Source organism: Scomber japonicus, chromosome 12, assembly GCF_027409825.1.
Source record: "Scomber japonicus isolate fScoJap1 chromosome 12, fScoJap1.pri, whole genome shotgun sequence".
Taxonomy (NCBI): domain Eukaryota; kingdom Metazoa; phylum Chordata; class Actinopteri; order Scombriformes; family Scombridae; genus Scomber; species Scomber japonicus.
This window is the reverse complement of record NC_070589.1, coordinates 34,447,823-34,462,279: the sequence shown is the minus strand read 5'-3', so window position 1 is coordinate 34,462,279 and position 14,457 is coordinate 34,447,823. Positions and strand designations below refer to the sequence as shown.

General features: G+C 47.0%; 1 protein-coding gene across 1 annotated transcript in view; it reads left to right on the top strand.

Annotated features, from left to right (window-relative positions):
* The window catches only part of LOC128368681 (prohibitin-2-like), a 28,812-nt gene extending 16,610 nt beyond the window's left edge, over positions 1–12,202 (top strand). The window contains exons 8-10 of the mRNA XM_053329542.1: positions 2,023–2,100; positions 11,333–11,409; positions 11,572–12,202. Coding sequence (XP_053185517.1) covers positions 2,023–2,100; positions 11,333–11,409; positions 11,572–11,593 — 177 coding nt within the window. The 3' untranslated portion in view covers positions 11,594–12,202. The remainder of the gene's footprint in view (positions 1–2,022; positions 2,101–11,332; positions 11,410–11,571) is intronic.
* Positions 12,203–14,457: the final 2,255 nt, after the last annotated feature.

Genomic DNA, 14,457 nt, shown 5'->3' with positions numbered 1-14,457 from the left:
GAAAAGAGGGAGGAAGGACAGAGGAAAGAAGGGAGGAAGGAGGAATGAAAAGAGGGAGGAAGGAGGAATGAAAAGAGGGAGGAAGGAGGAATGAAAAGAGGGAGGAAGGAAGGAAAGGGAGGGGGGAGTAAGGAAGGGAGGAAAGGGAGGGAGGAGGGAAGGAGGAATGAAAAGAGGGAGGAAAGGGAGGAAGGAGGAATGAAAAGAGGGAGGAAAGGAAGGAAGGGGGGAGTAAGGAAGGGAGGAAAGGGAGGGGGGAGTAAGGAAGGGAGGAAAGGGAGGGAGGAGGGAAGGAGGAATGAAAAGAGGGAGGAAAGGGAGGAAGGAAGAATGAAAAGAGGGAGGAAGGGAGGAAAGGGAAGGGAGGGAGGAAGGGAGGAAAGGGAAGGGAGGGAGGAAAGGGAGGGAGGGAGGGAAGGAAAGAAGGAGGGAGGGAAGAAGGAAGGGAGGGAAGAAGGAAGGGAGGGAGGAAGGAAAGTAGGGAGGAAGGAGGACTGAAAAGAGAGAGGAAGGGAGGAATGAAAAGAGGAAAGAAGGGAGGAAGGAAAAGAGGCAGGGAGGAAGGAAGGGAGGAAGGAGGAATGAAGGGAGGAATGAAAAGAGGGAAGAAGGAAGGAAGGGAAGGGAATCTGATGCTAAAGAGAGGAGGGAGGAAAGGAAAGGGGGAGGGAGGAAGGAAAAGAAAGGAGGGAGGAAGGAAGGAAGGGGAGGAAAGGAAAGAAGGAAGGGAAACACTAAGAGGGAATGTGATGCTAAAGAGACTGTAAATGACTTTAGTTTACACAGTTAAAAGAGATGGAATGACTTATCTTTGTTTTTTCCATCAGCTGGACATTAATAAAAACATTTTACAGATTAATTAATAGTTTTTAGTCAGTTTCTCGTCTCCGGGTTCAGTTTGAAGCTTTTCTTGTTCTTCTATGGTCTGGTGTGATATTTAAATTATTATCTTTTTGATTGTGGACTTTATTTAAATCTGTCAACTTGAGCTCTGGGAGATTTTGATGGATAGTTTAGTACTGTTTTCTGTCTTTTTGTTACTATAGAGGACTGTAAATGTGTCAGATATAACTTAATATGACTAACTGAGACTGCTGAAGCTCATAAATGGATTTAAAAGTTGATCTGAAGCTAATAAGAAGCTTCTGTCGTCCAAATGAGTCAAATCAAGTCTTCTATCTTTCAACGTTACAGTCTGTAGATTTACAACCAGGAACACTTAAAAAAAAAAAAAAAGCACCTGAGGGTTTGAAGTTGAGGTGGATTCCTGCAGTAGCTTCAGCGTCGGCCATCTTCACCTCAGGAATGTGGCGGGAAACCGAAGCTGTTAGGGTGTTAGGGTTAACCCTTAAACAGACGACGTGCACCAGGAGATACAGACTCTTTAACCTTCCTGTTCTCCTCCCGGGTCCTTCCTCTGTCCTTCCTTCCTTCCTCTGTCCTTCCTTCCTTCCTTCCTCAGATCTAAGTTCAGCTGTTAGGGTAAATGTTCCCTCCTTCTGTCCTTTCTTCCTTCCTTCATCTGTCCTTCCTTCCTTCCTTCCTTCCTTCCCTTCCTCCCTCCTTTCCTTCCTTCTTCCCTCCTTTCCTTCCTACCTTCCGTCCTTCCTCCCTCCCCCCTTTCCTTCCTTCTTCCTCCCTTCCTTCCCTTCCTCCCTCCTTTCCTTCCTTCTTTCCTCCTTTCCTTCCTACTTTCCTTCCTTCCTCCCTCCTTCCTTTCCTTCCTTCTTCCTCCCTTGCTTCCCTTCCTTCCTCCTTTCCTTCCTTCTTCCGTCCTTTCCTTCCTTCCTTCTTACCTTCATTCCTTCCTTACTTGAGGTGCAAATGACATAACTAGTAAGGCCTGTTTAAGGGTTCAGGCTGCTGTTCAAACATCCAAACACTGTAATTATTCTCCCTCCTCTCAGCGTTACGCCTGAAGCTCTGAGCTCGGAGGAACCGGCTCTGCAGACCTGTACTCTAATACACTGACTCTGTGTGTGTGTGTGTGTGTGTGTGTGTGTGTGTGTGTGTGTGTGACAGCTGGGTGAAGCCGTGACGAAGAACCCCGGTTACCTGAAGCTGAGGAAGATCCGGGCGGCGCAGAACATCGCCAAGACGGTACGAAGCTTCTCTTTCTATTTGTTACTGAATGAAGATGAACAATAATCTCCTCTAGTAGAGCGGAGAGATACAAGCAGGCAAATATTTAGGTTAGGTAAGTTTTATTTTTCAGATCATTTACAACATACCACGGACAGCAAGTATGGATCTTTTAATATAGGAAGGAAGGAAGAAGGAAGCAAAGGAGGGAGGGAGAAAGGAAGGGAGGAAAGGAAGGGAGGAAAGAAAGAAGGACCGAGGAAAGAAAGAAGGAAGGTAGGAAGGAAAGAAGGACAGCGGAAAGAAGGAAAGAAGGAAGGTAGGACGGAGGGAGGAAGGAAGGTAGGATGGAGGGAGGAAAGAAGGGAGTAAGAAGGAAGGAAAGGAGGGAGGTAGTAAGGAAGAAGGAAGCAAAGGAGGGAGGGAGAAAGGAAAGGAGGAAAGAAAGAAGGACCGAGGAAAGAAAGAAAGAAGGGAGGTAGGAAGGAAAGAAGGACAGCGGAAAGAAAGAAAGAAGGAAGGTAGGAGGGAGGGGGGAAAGAAGGGAGTAAGAAGGAAGGAAAGGAGGGAGGGAGAAAGAAGGGAGGAAGAAGGAAGGTAGGAGGGAGGGAGGAAAGAAGGGGGTAAGAAGGAAGGAAAGGAGGGAGAAAGAAGGAAAGGATGCAAGGAAGGAAAGGAGGGAGGGAGAAAGAAGGGAGGAAGAAGGAAGGTAGGAGGGAGGGAGGAAAGAAGGGGGTAAGAAGGAAGGAAAGGAGGGAGAAAGAAGGAAAGGATGCAAGGAAGGAAAGGAGGGAGAGAGAAAGGAAGGGAGGAAGGAAGAAGTGAGGGAGGAAGGAAAGAAGGACGGAGGAAGGAAGGAAGGAAGGAAGAATCAAAACAGAAGGGGTCAATTTGACTCGGGAGGACGACACAAAGGTTAAATAAAATATAATGCAGCAAACAGAGAGAGGTAAAGGGTAAAGGAAAAGAAGAGGAGATGGAAAAGGGGAAAATAAAAATCAGAGGACTGAAAGATAAAAGACTGTTTTAAGTGGAGGAGCTGCTGTGTGTGTTTTTGGCCACTAGATGGCGTCAGAAGAGCAGGAAACAGCCGAAGCTTCACCTCCAGCATTCATCCGCTGATTCTCTCTCTGCTGCTTTTAATGTTTTAACTGATTTAAAGGAAGGAAGGGAGGGAAGGAAGGAAGGGAAGGAGGGAGAGAGGAAAGAAGGAAGGAAGGACAGAGGAAAGAAGGAGGGAAGGGAAGGAGGGAGAGAGGAAAGAAGGAAGGAAGGACAGAGGAAAGAAGAAGGAGGAAAGCAAGGGAGGGAGGAAGGAGGAATGAAAAGAGGGAGGAAAGGAAGGAATGAAGGAAGGAAGGGAGGGAGGGAGGGAAGAAGGAAGGGAAGGAGGGAGGGAGAGAGGAAAGAAGGAAGGAAGGACAGAGGAAAGAAGAAGGAGGAAAGGAAGGAAGGGAGGAAGGAGGAATGAAAAGAGGGAAGAAGGAAGGGAGGGAGGAAGGAGGAATGAAGGAGGGAGGAAGGAAGGGAGAGAGGAAAGAAGGAAGGAAGGACAGAGGAAAGAAGAAGGAGGAAAGGAAGGGAGGGAGGAAGGAGGAATGAAAAGAGGGAGGAAAGGAAGGAATGAATGAAGGAGGGAGGGAGGGAGGAAGGAAGGGAGGGAGGGAGGAAGGAAGGGAGGGATGGAGGAAGGGAAGGAGGGAAGAAGGAAGGGAAGGAGGGAGGGAGAGAGGAAAGAAGGAAGGAAGTACAGAGGAAAGAATGAAGGAGGGAGGAAGGAAGGGAGGGAGGGAGGGAAGAAGGAGGGAGGGAGAGAGGAAGGAAGGAAGGAAGGAAGGAAGGACAGAGGAAAGAAGGAGGAAGGGAAGGAGGGAAGAAGGAAGGGAAGGAGGGAGGGAGGAAGGGAGGGAGGATTCATTTTAGTCATTTAGTCTTAATTTATAATTTAAAGCTGTTGGAAAACACACACAGCTTCATTTAATGCCTGATTGAACTTTTCTACAGCTGATAAAACGTTGGTTAATGTAGAATTCACTTTTATTATCATTAGTGCTGAAACATATTTATATTTTTGTTACTATACTTCCACCACAGAGAAACAGGAAGGAAGGAAGGAGGAATGAAAAGAGGGAGGAAGGGAGGAAAGGAAAGAAGGAAGGGAGGAAATGAAAGAAGGAAGGGAGGGAGGGAAGGAGGGAGGGAGGAAGGAAAAGAGGGAGGAAGGGAGGAAAGGAAAGAAGGAAGGGAGAGAGGAAGGAGGAATGAAAAGAGGGAGGAAGGGAGGGAGGGAAGGAAGGAAGGGAAGGAGGGAGGGAGGAAGGAAAAGAGGGAGGAAGGGAGGAAAGGAAAGAAGGAAGGGAGAGAGGAAGGAGGAATGAAAAGAGGGAGGAAGGAAGGGAAGGAGGGACAGAGGAAAGAAGGAAGGAAGGACAGAGGAAAGAAGGAGGAAAGGAAGGGAGGGAGGAAGGAGGAATGAAAAGAGGGAGGAAAGGAAGGAATGAATGAAGGAGGGAGGAAGGAAGGAAGGGAGGGAGGGAGGGAGGGAGGGAGGGAGGAAGGGAAGGAGGGAAGAAGGAGGGAGAGAGGAAAGAAGGAAGGAAGGACAGAGGAAAGAAGAAGGAGGGAAGGGAAGGAGGGAGAGAGGAAAGAAGGAAGGAAGGACAGAGGAAAGAAGAAGGAGGAAAGGGAGGGAGGGAGGAAGGAGGAATGAAAAGAGGGAGGAAGGAAGGAAGGGAAGGAGGGAGAGAGGAAAGAAGGAAGGAAGGACAGAGGAAAGAAGGAGGGAGAGAGGAAAGAAGGAAGGAAGGACAGAGGAAAGAAGAAGGAGGAAAGGAAGGGAGGGAGGAAGGAGGAATGAAAATAGGGAGGAAGGGAGGAAAGGAAGGAAGGGAGGGAGGGAAGGAGGGAGAGAGGAAAGAAGGAAGGAAGGACAGAGGAAAGAAGGAGGAAAGGAAGGGAGGGAGGAAGGAGGAATGAAAAGAGGGAGGAAAGGAAGGAATGAATGAAGGAGGGAGGAAGGAAGGGAGGGAGGGAGGGAGGAAAGGAAGGGAGGGAGGGAGGGAGAGAGGAAAGAAGGAAGGAAGGACAGAGGAAAGAAGGAGGGAAGGGAAGGAGGGAGAGAGGAAAGAAGGAAGGAAGGACAGAGGAAAGAATGAAGGAGGGAGGGAGGAAGGAAGGAAGGAGGAATGAAAAGAGGGAGGAAAGGAAGGAATGAATGAAGGAGGGAGGAAAGGAAGGGAGGAAAGGAAGGGAGGGAGGGAGAGAGGAAAGAAGGAAGGAAGGACAGAGGAAAGAAGGAGGGAAGGGAAGGAGGGAGAGAGGAAAGAAGGAAGGAAGGACAGAGGAAAGAAGAAGGAGGAAAGGAAGGGAGGGAGGAAAGGAAGGAATGAATGAAGGAGGGAGGAAAGGAAGGAAGGAAGGAAGGAAGGGAGGGAGGAAGGGAAGGAGGGAAGAAGGAGGTAGGGATTTTTGGGTCTGCTGCTGTCGAACTCCCTTTTTATTCAGATCCAAACTAATAATCAGTAACGTAAAGTAATAATCTCTGCTCCGCAAACTCACATTTATTTGATGAGCTAAAGAAAACTTACAGAGTGCAACCAAAAAAAAGACATAATTCATCCTGAAATCAGTTTAATTTCATCACATTTCTTCCTAAATGTTGCAGAAAACATCACATTTATCTCTAAGAAGCCTGTTTTGTGTTTTGTCCTCCACTTTTTCTTTTTTAACTCTCCATTATAAAATTGTGACTTGTTAAATTAAATTTCCCTCCCTGTGATCATCATCATCTGATCTCTCCACAAATAACCTCCCAAGACATGAACACAGGGAGGGAGGGAGGGAGAAAGGAGGAAAGGAGGGAGGGAGAAAGGAGGGAGGGAGGGAGAAAGGAGGAAAGGAGGGAGGGAGGGAGGGAGGGAGAAAGGAGGAAAGGAGGGAGGGAGAAAGGAGGAAAGGAGGGAGGGAGAAAGGAGGAAAGGAGGAAAGGAGGGAGGGAGAAAGGAGGAAAGGAGGGAGGGAGAAAGGAGGAAAGGAGGGAGGGAGAAAGGAGGGAAGGAAGGAAAGGAGGGAGAGAGAAAGGAAGGAAAGGAGGGAGAGAGAAAGGAAGGAAAGAAGGACGGAGGAAAGAAGGAAGGAAGGAAGGATAAATCTTAAATTAAATTTCCCTCCCTGTGATCATCATCATCTGATCTCTCCACAAATAACCTCCGAAGACATGAACACATTCTTCTGTTGGTGTTGCTGTTATAGAGACAAAGTTCAGAGAGTCTGCAGGTCTCAAAGGTTTGAGGTTCTGATCTCATGTGGGCCGGATCATTAAAAAGACGGAAGGAAAGATGGAGGGAAAGAAGGGAGGAAATAAAAAGGGAAGGAGGAAAGACAGGCAGGCAAAAGGAAGGAGGGAAGAAAGGTAGGAAAGAGAGATAGTGAAGGATGGACAGACAGAAGGAAGGAAGGAAGGAAAGAAGGAGGGACAGACAGAAAGGAGGGAGGAAGGCAGGAAGAAAGGAAGAAAGGGAGGAAGGACAGACAGAAGGGAGGGAGGGAGGGAGGGAGGGAGGGAAGGAGGAAGGAAGGAAGAAAGGGAGGAAGGACAGACAGAAGGGAGGGAGGAAGGAAGGAAGGAAGGAAGAAAGGGAGGAAGGACAGACAGAAGGGAGGGAGGAAGGCAGGAAGAAAGGAAGAAAGGGAGGAAGGACAGACAGAAGGGAGGGAGGGAGGGAGGGAGGAAGGAAGGAAGAAAGGGAGGAAGGACAGACAGAAGGGAGGGAGGGAGGCAGGAAGGACAGACAGAAGGGAGGGAGGGAGGGAGGAAGGAAGAACAGAAGGAAGAAAGGGAGGAAGGACAGACAGAAGGGAGGGAGGAAGGAAGGAAGGAAGAAAGGGAGGAAGGACAGACAGAAGGGAGGGAGGGAGGGAGGGAGGGAGGGAGGAAGAAAGGGAGGAAGGACAGACAGAAGGGAGGGAGGAAGGAAGAACAGAAGGAAGGAAGGAAGAACAGAAGGAAGGAAGGAACGAAGGAAGGAAGAACAGATGTAAGGAAGGACAGAAGGAAGAAAGAAAGGAAGGAACGAAGAAAGGGAAAAAGGGAAGGTAGGAAGGAAGGACAAGAACACAGGATGGCAACTGGGCCGGATCACACCCTTTGGCGGGCCGTGCCTGGCCCCCGGGCCGCGTCTTTGAGACCCCTGTTTTTAGAGAGTGAAACGCGTTAAACATTTATAGGATTCATTCTGAAATACAGTCGACAGAAACATCGTAACTTAACGTAGTTGATAAGTAATCGTCCGTCTGTTTGTCCTGACTGGTTCCTCATCATTCTTCATGGTATAAAACATGTGTGGTGTTGAACTAGAGCTGCTCGATGAGGGAGAAAAATCATAATCACGATTTTTTTTGGCGTCTGTCGTTGTACCCACTGCACGACTGGAAGGTTGAGGGAGGGAGGAAGAAGGAAGGAAGGAAAGGAGGGAGGGAGGGAGAAAGGAGGAAAGGAGGGAGGGAGAAAGGAGGAAAGGAGGGAGGAAAGGAGGGAGGGAGAAAGGAGGAAAGGAGGGAGGGAGAAAGGAGGGAAGGAAGAAGGAGGGAGACAGAAAGGAAGGAAAGGAGGGAGAGAGAAAGGAAGGAAAGAAGGATGGAGGAAAGAAGGAAGGAAGGAAGGAAGGAAAGGAGGGAGGGAGGGAGGGAGGGAGAAAGGAGGAAAGGAAGGAGGGAGGGAGAAAGGAGGGAGGGAGGGAGGGAGAAAGGAGGGAGGGAGGGAGGGAGAAAGAAGGAAAGGAGGGAGAGAGAAAGGAAGGAAAGGAGGGAGAGAGAAAGGAAGGAAAGGAGGGAGAAAGAAAGGAAGGAAAGGAGGGAGAGAGAAAGGAGGAAAGGAGGGAGGGAGGGAGAAAGGAGGAAAGGAGGGAGGGAGAAAGGAGGAAAGGAGGGAGGGAGGGAGGGAGAAAGGAGGAAAGGAGGGAGGGAGAAAGGAGGGAAGGAAGAAGGAGGGAGAGAGAAAGGAAGGAAAGGAGGGAGAGAGAAAGGAAGGAAAGGAGGGAGGGAGAAAGGAGGGAGGGAGAAAGGAGGGAGAAAGGAGGAAAGGAGGGAGGGAGAAAGGAGGAAAGGAGGGAGGGAGAAAGGAGGGAGGGAGGGAGGGAGAAAGGAGGAAAGGAGGGAGGGAGAAAGGAGGAAAGGAGGGAGGGAGAAAGGAGGGAAGGAAGAAGGAGGGAGAGAGAAAGGAAGGAAAGAAGGACGGAGGAAAGAAGGAAGGAAGGAAAGAAGGAAGGAAGGAAGAATCAAAACAGAAGGGGTCAATTTGACTCGGGAGGACGACACAAAGGTTAAATAAAATATAATGCAGCAAACAGAGAGAGGTAAAGGGTAAAGGAAAAGAAGAGGAGATGGAAAAGGGGAAAATAAAAATCAGAGGACTGAAAGATAACAGACTGTTTTAGGTTCCTCATCATTCTTCATGGTATAAAACATGTTTGGTGTTGAACTCGAGCTGCTCGATGAGGGGTCTGTCATAACCCTAACTCTAACCCACTGCATGACTGGAAGGTTGAGGGAGGGAGGAAGAAGGAAGGAAGAAGGAGGGAGAGAGAAAGGAGGAAAGGAGGGAGGGAGGGAGGGAGGGAGAAAGGAGGAAAGGAGGGAGGGAGAAAGGAGGGAAGGAAGAAGGAGGGAGAGAGAAAGGAAGGAAAGGAGGGAGAGAGAAAGGAAGGAAAGAAGGACGGAGGAAAGAAGGAAGGAAGGAAGGAAAGGAGGGAGGGAGGGAGGGAGGGAGAAAGGAGGGAGGGAGAAAGGAGGAAAGGAGGGAGGGAGGGAGGGAGAAAGGAGGAAAGGAGGGAGGGAGAAAGGAGGGAAGGAAGAAGGAGGGAGAGAGAAAGGAAGGAAAGGAGGGAGAGAGAAAGGAAGGAAAGAAGGACGGAGGAAAGAAGGAAGGAAGGAAGGAAGGAAGGAAAGGAGGGAGGGAGGGAGGGAGGGAGAAAGGAGGGAGGGAGGGAGGGAGAAAGGAGGGAGGGAGGGAGGGAGAAAGGAGGAAAGGAGGGAGGGAGAAAGGAGGGAAGGAGGGAGGGAGAAAGGAGGGAAGGAAGAAGGAGGGAGAGAGAAAGGAAGGAAAGGAGGGAGAGAGAAAGGAAGGAAAGAAGGACGGAGGAAAGAAGGAAGGAAGGAAAGGAGGGAGGGAGGGAGAAAGGAGGGAGGGAGGGAGAAAGGAGGAAAGGAGGGAGGGAGAAAGGAGGAAAGGAGGGAGGGAGAAAGGAGGGAAGGAAGAAGGAGGGAGAGAGAAAGGAAGGAAAGGAGGGAGAGAGAAAGGAAGGAAAGAAGGACGGAGGAAAGAAGGAAGGAAGGAAGAATCAAAACAGAAGGGGTCTTTTCCATTATACAGTTCCAGCACGGCTTGACTCGACTCGGTTTTCTCTGCGTTTCCACTAGGGATAGTATCTGGTACTTTATTAGTACCTGCTCTGCTGAGGTTTCAAGCGAGCCCGAGCCGATACTAAATGTGACATCATCAGACTGCCGGCCTCTGATTGGTCAGAGAGTCTTTACTGGAAGAGTCATGAGCCGTCCCACACAAGAATCAAAGCCGCCATTTTTAAACACCGGCAACAGCGTTACAGTGATTCAGTTTCTCTTCTCTTGCTTTGTGTGTGACAGAAAGACACATACAGCAGCAGGGAGGAAGGAAGGAAGGAAGGAAGGAAAGGAAGGAAGGAAGGAAGGAAGGAAGGAAGGAAAGGAAGGAAGTGTGTGTGACAGAAAGACACATACAAGAAGGAAGGAAAGGAAGGAAGGAAGGAAGGAAAGGAAGGAAGTGTGTGTGACAGAAAGACACATATAAGAAGGAAGGAAAGGAAAGGAAGGAAGGAAAGGAAGGAAGTGTGTGAGACAGAAAGACACATACAAGAAGGAAGGAAGGTAGGAAGGAAGGAAGGAAAGGAAGGAAGTGTGTGAGACAGAAAGACACATACAAGAAGGAAGGAAAGGAAGGAAGGAAGGAAGTGTGTGAGACAGAAAGACACATACAAGAAGGAAGGAAGGAAAGGAAAGGAAGGAAGTGTGTGAGACAGAAAGACACATACAGCAGCAAGTACACCATCGCCTCCATGTCCTCCATTGGTTATGTGTTTGTGTCGCGTATAAAACGAAGTCACGGCAGTATCGCGGAGCCGTTGCTATGGCGACCCCGCTCACGTTGAGTAGGTACCTTTTTGTAATGGAAAAGGTCGTTCCTGGAACCGAGTCGAGCCGAGTCGAGCTGGAACTGTGTAAAAATGGAAAAGCGCCAATACTTTAGAAACATGCTGCATTTCTCGTCCATTCGGCTTAATTAATTTTCTCTCCAAGCAGCAGCCTTTTATCTGCCGCTTTAACACAACACACAACAGAAAATGTTTGGAGATATTAGAGCTGAGCTGGTTACCATGACGACAGTTCACACATCACTTCCTGGTTTTTAATAATTAGTCAGTAAAACTCATTTAGCATCGTCTGACGCAGGCTGGAAACTCAGTGAAATGTTTTAACTGTAAATAAAAGTGCAAACTAATTGAGCTGTGGCGCCTTCCTGTCTAAGCTTTTCAAAATAAAACCTTTGTTATTGTGCTCTTCTTCTTCTTATTATCATTAACAAAGAAAGTTGGGGCTGTAAATTACGGGAGAAAAAACAACACAGTAGTTCTTCTCTCAACCGGTAGAAGATGTTGTGAACAGCTGATTATGCATGAAAACAAAATACCGTCATATCCCGTGAAACCGCTTTTATTTGAAAAATACCGTGATATAGATTTTTAGTCGTACCGCCCAGCACTGGGTAATTGCCAGTCCTGACCAGTTTGTCCTGACTGGTTTCCGTCATTCTTCTTCTTCTTTGTTCTTCGTGGTATAAAAACATGTTGAACTCTGAACTCTGACGCCAACGTTTGAGCTTCTTTAATGACTTCACCTCGCTGTGTGACGCTCTCTGTGCTCAGATTAGAGTCACGTCATGCGGACCAGGCGCTCTCCTGGTCCTGGTCTTAGCTGCGTGTGTGTGTGTGTGTGTGTGTGTGTGTGTGTGTGTGTGTGTGTGTGTGTGTTCCTGTACGGACGCAGAACGACGAGGCCTCGGCTGCTGTGAATCAGCTCAGTGTTGAAGCTCTGACAATGATCCCATTGTAGCTCCGCTCTGCAGGCCGAGAAACTTTCCACCTGTGTTTCCTCTGTGCTCACTCTGTCTCTGTGTGTGTGTGGTGTGTGTGTGTGTGTGTGTGTGTGTGTCCTGTAGATGGCGCAATCCCAGAATAAGGTCTACCTGAACGCCGAGAGCCTGGTGCTCAACCTGCAGGACAGTGACAACTACAAGTGAGTCACTACTAAACACTAACATGTAAATCAGAGTCGTCTGTTTAATGGAGTGATGCTAACAGTTTCCCTCCGCTTCCATTGTTTATGCTAAGCTAGGCTAAAACCCAGCAAGATGCTTCAGACTCATTTTAATTAAAAATCTTTTTCTTTCTTTTACAGTTTGTCGCTGGCGAGGAAGTAAGAAGTCATCCCTCCTTCCTTCCCTCCTACCTTCCTTCCTTCCTTCTCGTCTGTCATCATTCCTTCAGTTCCACTTCTGCAACGAACGAACGAAAGAACGAAAGAAAGATAAAATCCTTCCGGTCCCTCTCGTAACTTTCTCTCGGCCTCCGTCGGCTTCTCCAGTCAGATCCAAACGTCGATCTGATGAAATGAACCAGTCAGGTTTGTTTTTTTTTACAGGCCTCCAGAAACTGAATCTTTAAGAGCCGAGGAGTCGAGCTGTTTGGAAATCCCAATTTTGAGTTTAAAAAAAAAAAGAAAAAGAAAAATAAAGAAAGAAAAAGGTTCCTCTGGTGCTGATGAAGTTTCCCCGATCCTTCAGTCTTGTTTCTGTTACTCTTCATCATCATGTGAGGGTTTATAGAAGGTTTACGTGAAGCTGTGATCATCATCATCATCATCATCATCATCATCATCAGTTTATTGAGGGTTAAAGGCAGAGTGCGTCTATTATTCTCACCTGAAGCTGCTACACTACTATATTTTATACACAGCTGGTTTAAGTTATTTGTCTACCAGTGTAAACTGTTTAAAAGTGATTATAATAAATACGTCATTCACACCAGGAGCACTTCTTCTTCTTCTTCTTCTTCTTCTTCTTCTTCTTGGTTTTTTTTTAACATTGCACATTAAAATAAATCATTAAAATCAAAGTGTATCAATGATCAATGTTAGTAATGAGTTCAGTTTCCTGCTCAACTAAAATGTTTCATCACTTAGTAAAACAGACTTTAACCAACATCAGAGGAATCTTAGTGTAAAATGTGATTTAACCAAAATGATGAACCTTCGTTTTGTTTTGATTTCAGCTTCAAACTCCTTTTTTTCTCTTTTTTTAAAGCATTAATATCGAGGCTGGTTTCTTTTCTCCGTCCGCCGGTTCTCTGAGTGGTTTTTGGGCTTTTTGGGTTTTTGGGTTTTTTTGTTCCTCAGTCTGAACACTGAAGGAAGTGATGTTAGTGTGTTATTGATTAGTAGAATATCAGCTCCGACAGCAGCTCTGCTCTGCTCTTATATAATATGTTTATTTTATGATTAAATATGAATGTGTGAAGAGTCTGTATCATCTATAAAGCATAAAAACGTTTTTCTTCATGAGGTAAAAACAACTTTCTGTTTATTTTGTGACATCTGAGCGAATATTCAGCCTCAGTTGGTTATCATTAGTAGTAGTAATAGTAGTATTATTATTATCATTATGCCTTTATAATTCTTGTTCAGATCAACTTTCATGTCTTGCATCTTTCATACAAGACATGAAAGCGTTTCACATAAAGAAGCGTTAAACTGAGCTAAAAAAACAAATAAATAACATTAATTTACATTATTATCTTATAAAGATGGAATTTAAGAGTTAAATATAAATAGTTTCACAGTAAAAGGAGCTAAAGAAAATTAATAAAATGCAACTATTAAAGAAGATAAAGTGAAGAGAAACATTATTTCTCTTAAAAATATTTAGTGAAATAAAAGTTTAAATACCTGGAATCACATTAATGATTAGTTGATTATCAGAATCATCAATTTCATTATTTATATTATTATTATATTATCTGAACAGACATTTTTTTTATTTATAACAATTTCTTTTTAGTAAGAAACATATTTTAAAGGTTTATTTCTATCAGTCACATTTAATAAAACATAAAATCTATATAATCATTATCAGAGCGGCTGGTGATTCATTTTAAACTTTATTTCTACGCATTTAATCGTCCACTTGTTGTTTTGTACTGTCCACACTAGAACATAATATAACTGTCTTCCTCTCTTCATCATCCTCATTGATGAAGAGAGGAAGACAAGTTCTAGAGGAGAGAGGAGAGGGAGGGAGGGAGGAGGGAGAGAGAGGAAGGAGAGAGAGAGAGAGAGAGAGAGGAAGGAAGGAGAGAGAGGGAGGGAGGAAGGAGAGGAGAGGAGAGAGAGAGAGGAAGGAGAGGAGAGAGAGAGAGGAAGGAGAGAGAGAGGAAGGAGAGGAGAGAGAGGAAGGAGAGGAGAGAGAGAGAGGAAGGAGAGGAGAGAGAGAGAGAGAGGAAGGAGAGGAGAGAGAGAGAGAGGAGGAGAGAGGAAGGAGAGGAGAGAGGAAGAGGGGAAGGAGAGGAGAGAGAGAAAGAGGGGAAGGAGAGGAGAGGGAGGGAGGAAGGAGATGAGAGAGAGGAGAGAGAGAGGAAGGAAGAAAGGAGAGGAGAGGGAGAGAGAGGAAGGAGAGGAGAGAGAGGAAGGAGAGAGAGGAGAGAGAGAGGAAGGAGAGGAGAGAGAGGAAGGAGAGGAGAGAGAGGGAGAGGAGAGAGAGGAAGGAGAGGAGAGAGAGAGAGAGAGAGGGAGGAGAGGAAGGAGAGGAGAGAGAGAGAGGAAGGAGAGGAGAGGAGAGAGAGAGAGGAAGGAGAGGAGAGAGAGAGAGGGAGGAGAGGAGTGAGAGAGAGAGGAGAGAGAGAAAGAGGGGAAGGAGAGGAGAGAGAGGAACGAGAGGAAGGAGAGGGAGGAGAGGAGAGAGAAAGAGGGGAAGGAGAGAGAGGAAGGAGAGGAGAGAGAGGGAGGAAGGAGAGAGAGGAAGGAGAGGAGAGAGAGGGAGGAAGGAGAGAGAGAGAGGAAGGAGAGGAGAGAGGGAGGAAGGAGAGGAGAGAGAGAGGAGGAGAGAGGGAGGAAGGAGAGAGAGAGAGGAAGGAGAGGAGAGAGGGAGGAAGGAGAGGAGAGAGGAAGGAGAGGAGAGAGAGAGAGGAAGGAGAGGAGAGAGAGAGAGGAAGGAGAGGAAGAGGAGTAGAGAGAGAGAGAGGAAGGAGAGGGAAGAGGAGTAGAGAGAGAGGGAGGAGAGGAGAGAGGAAG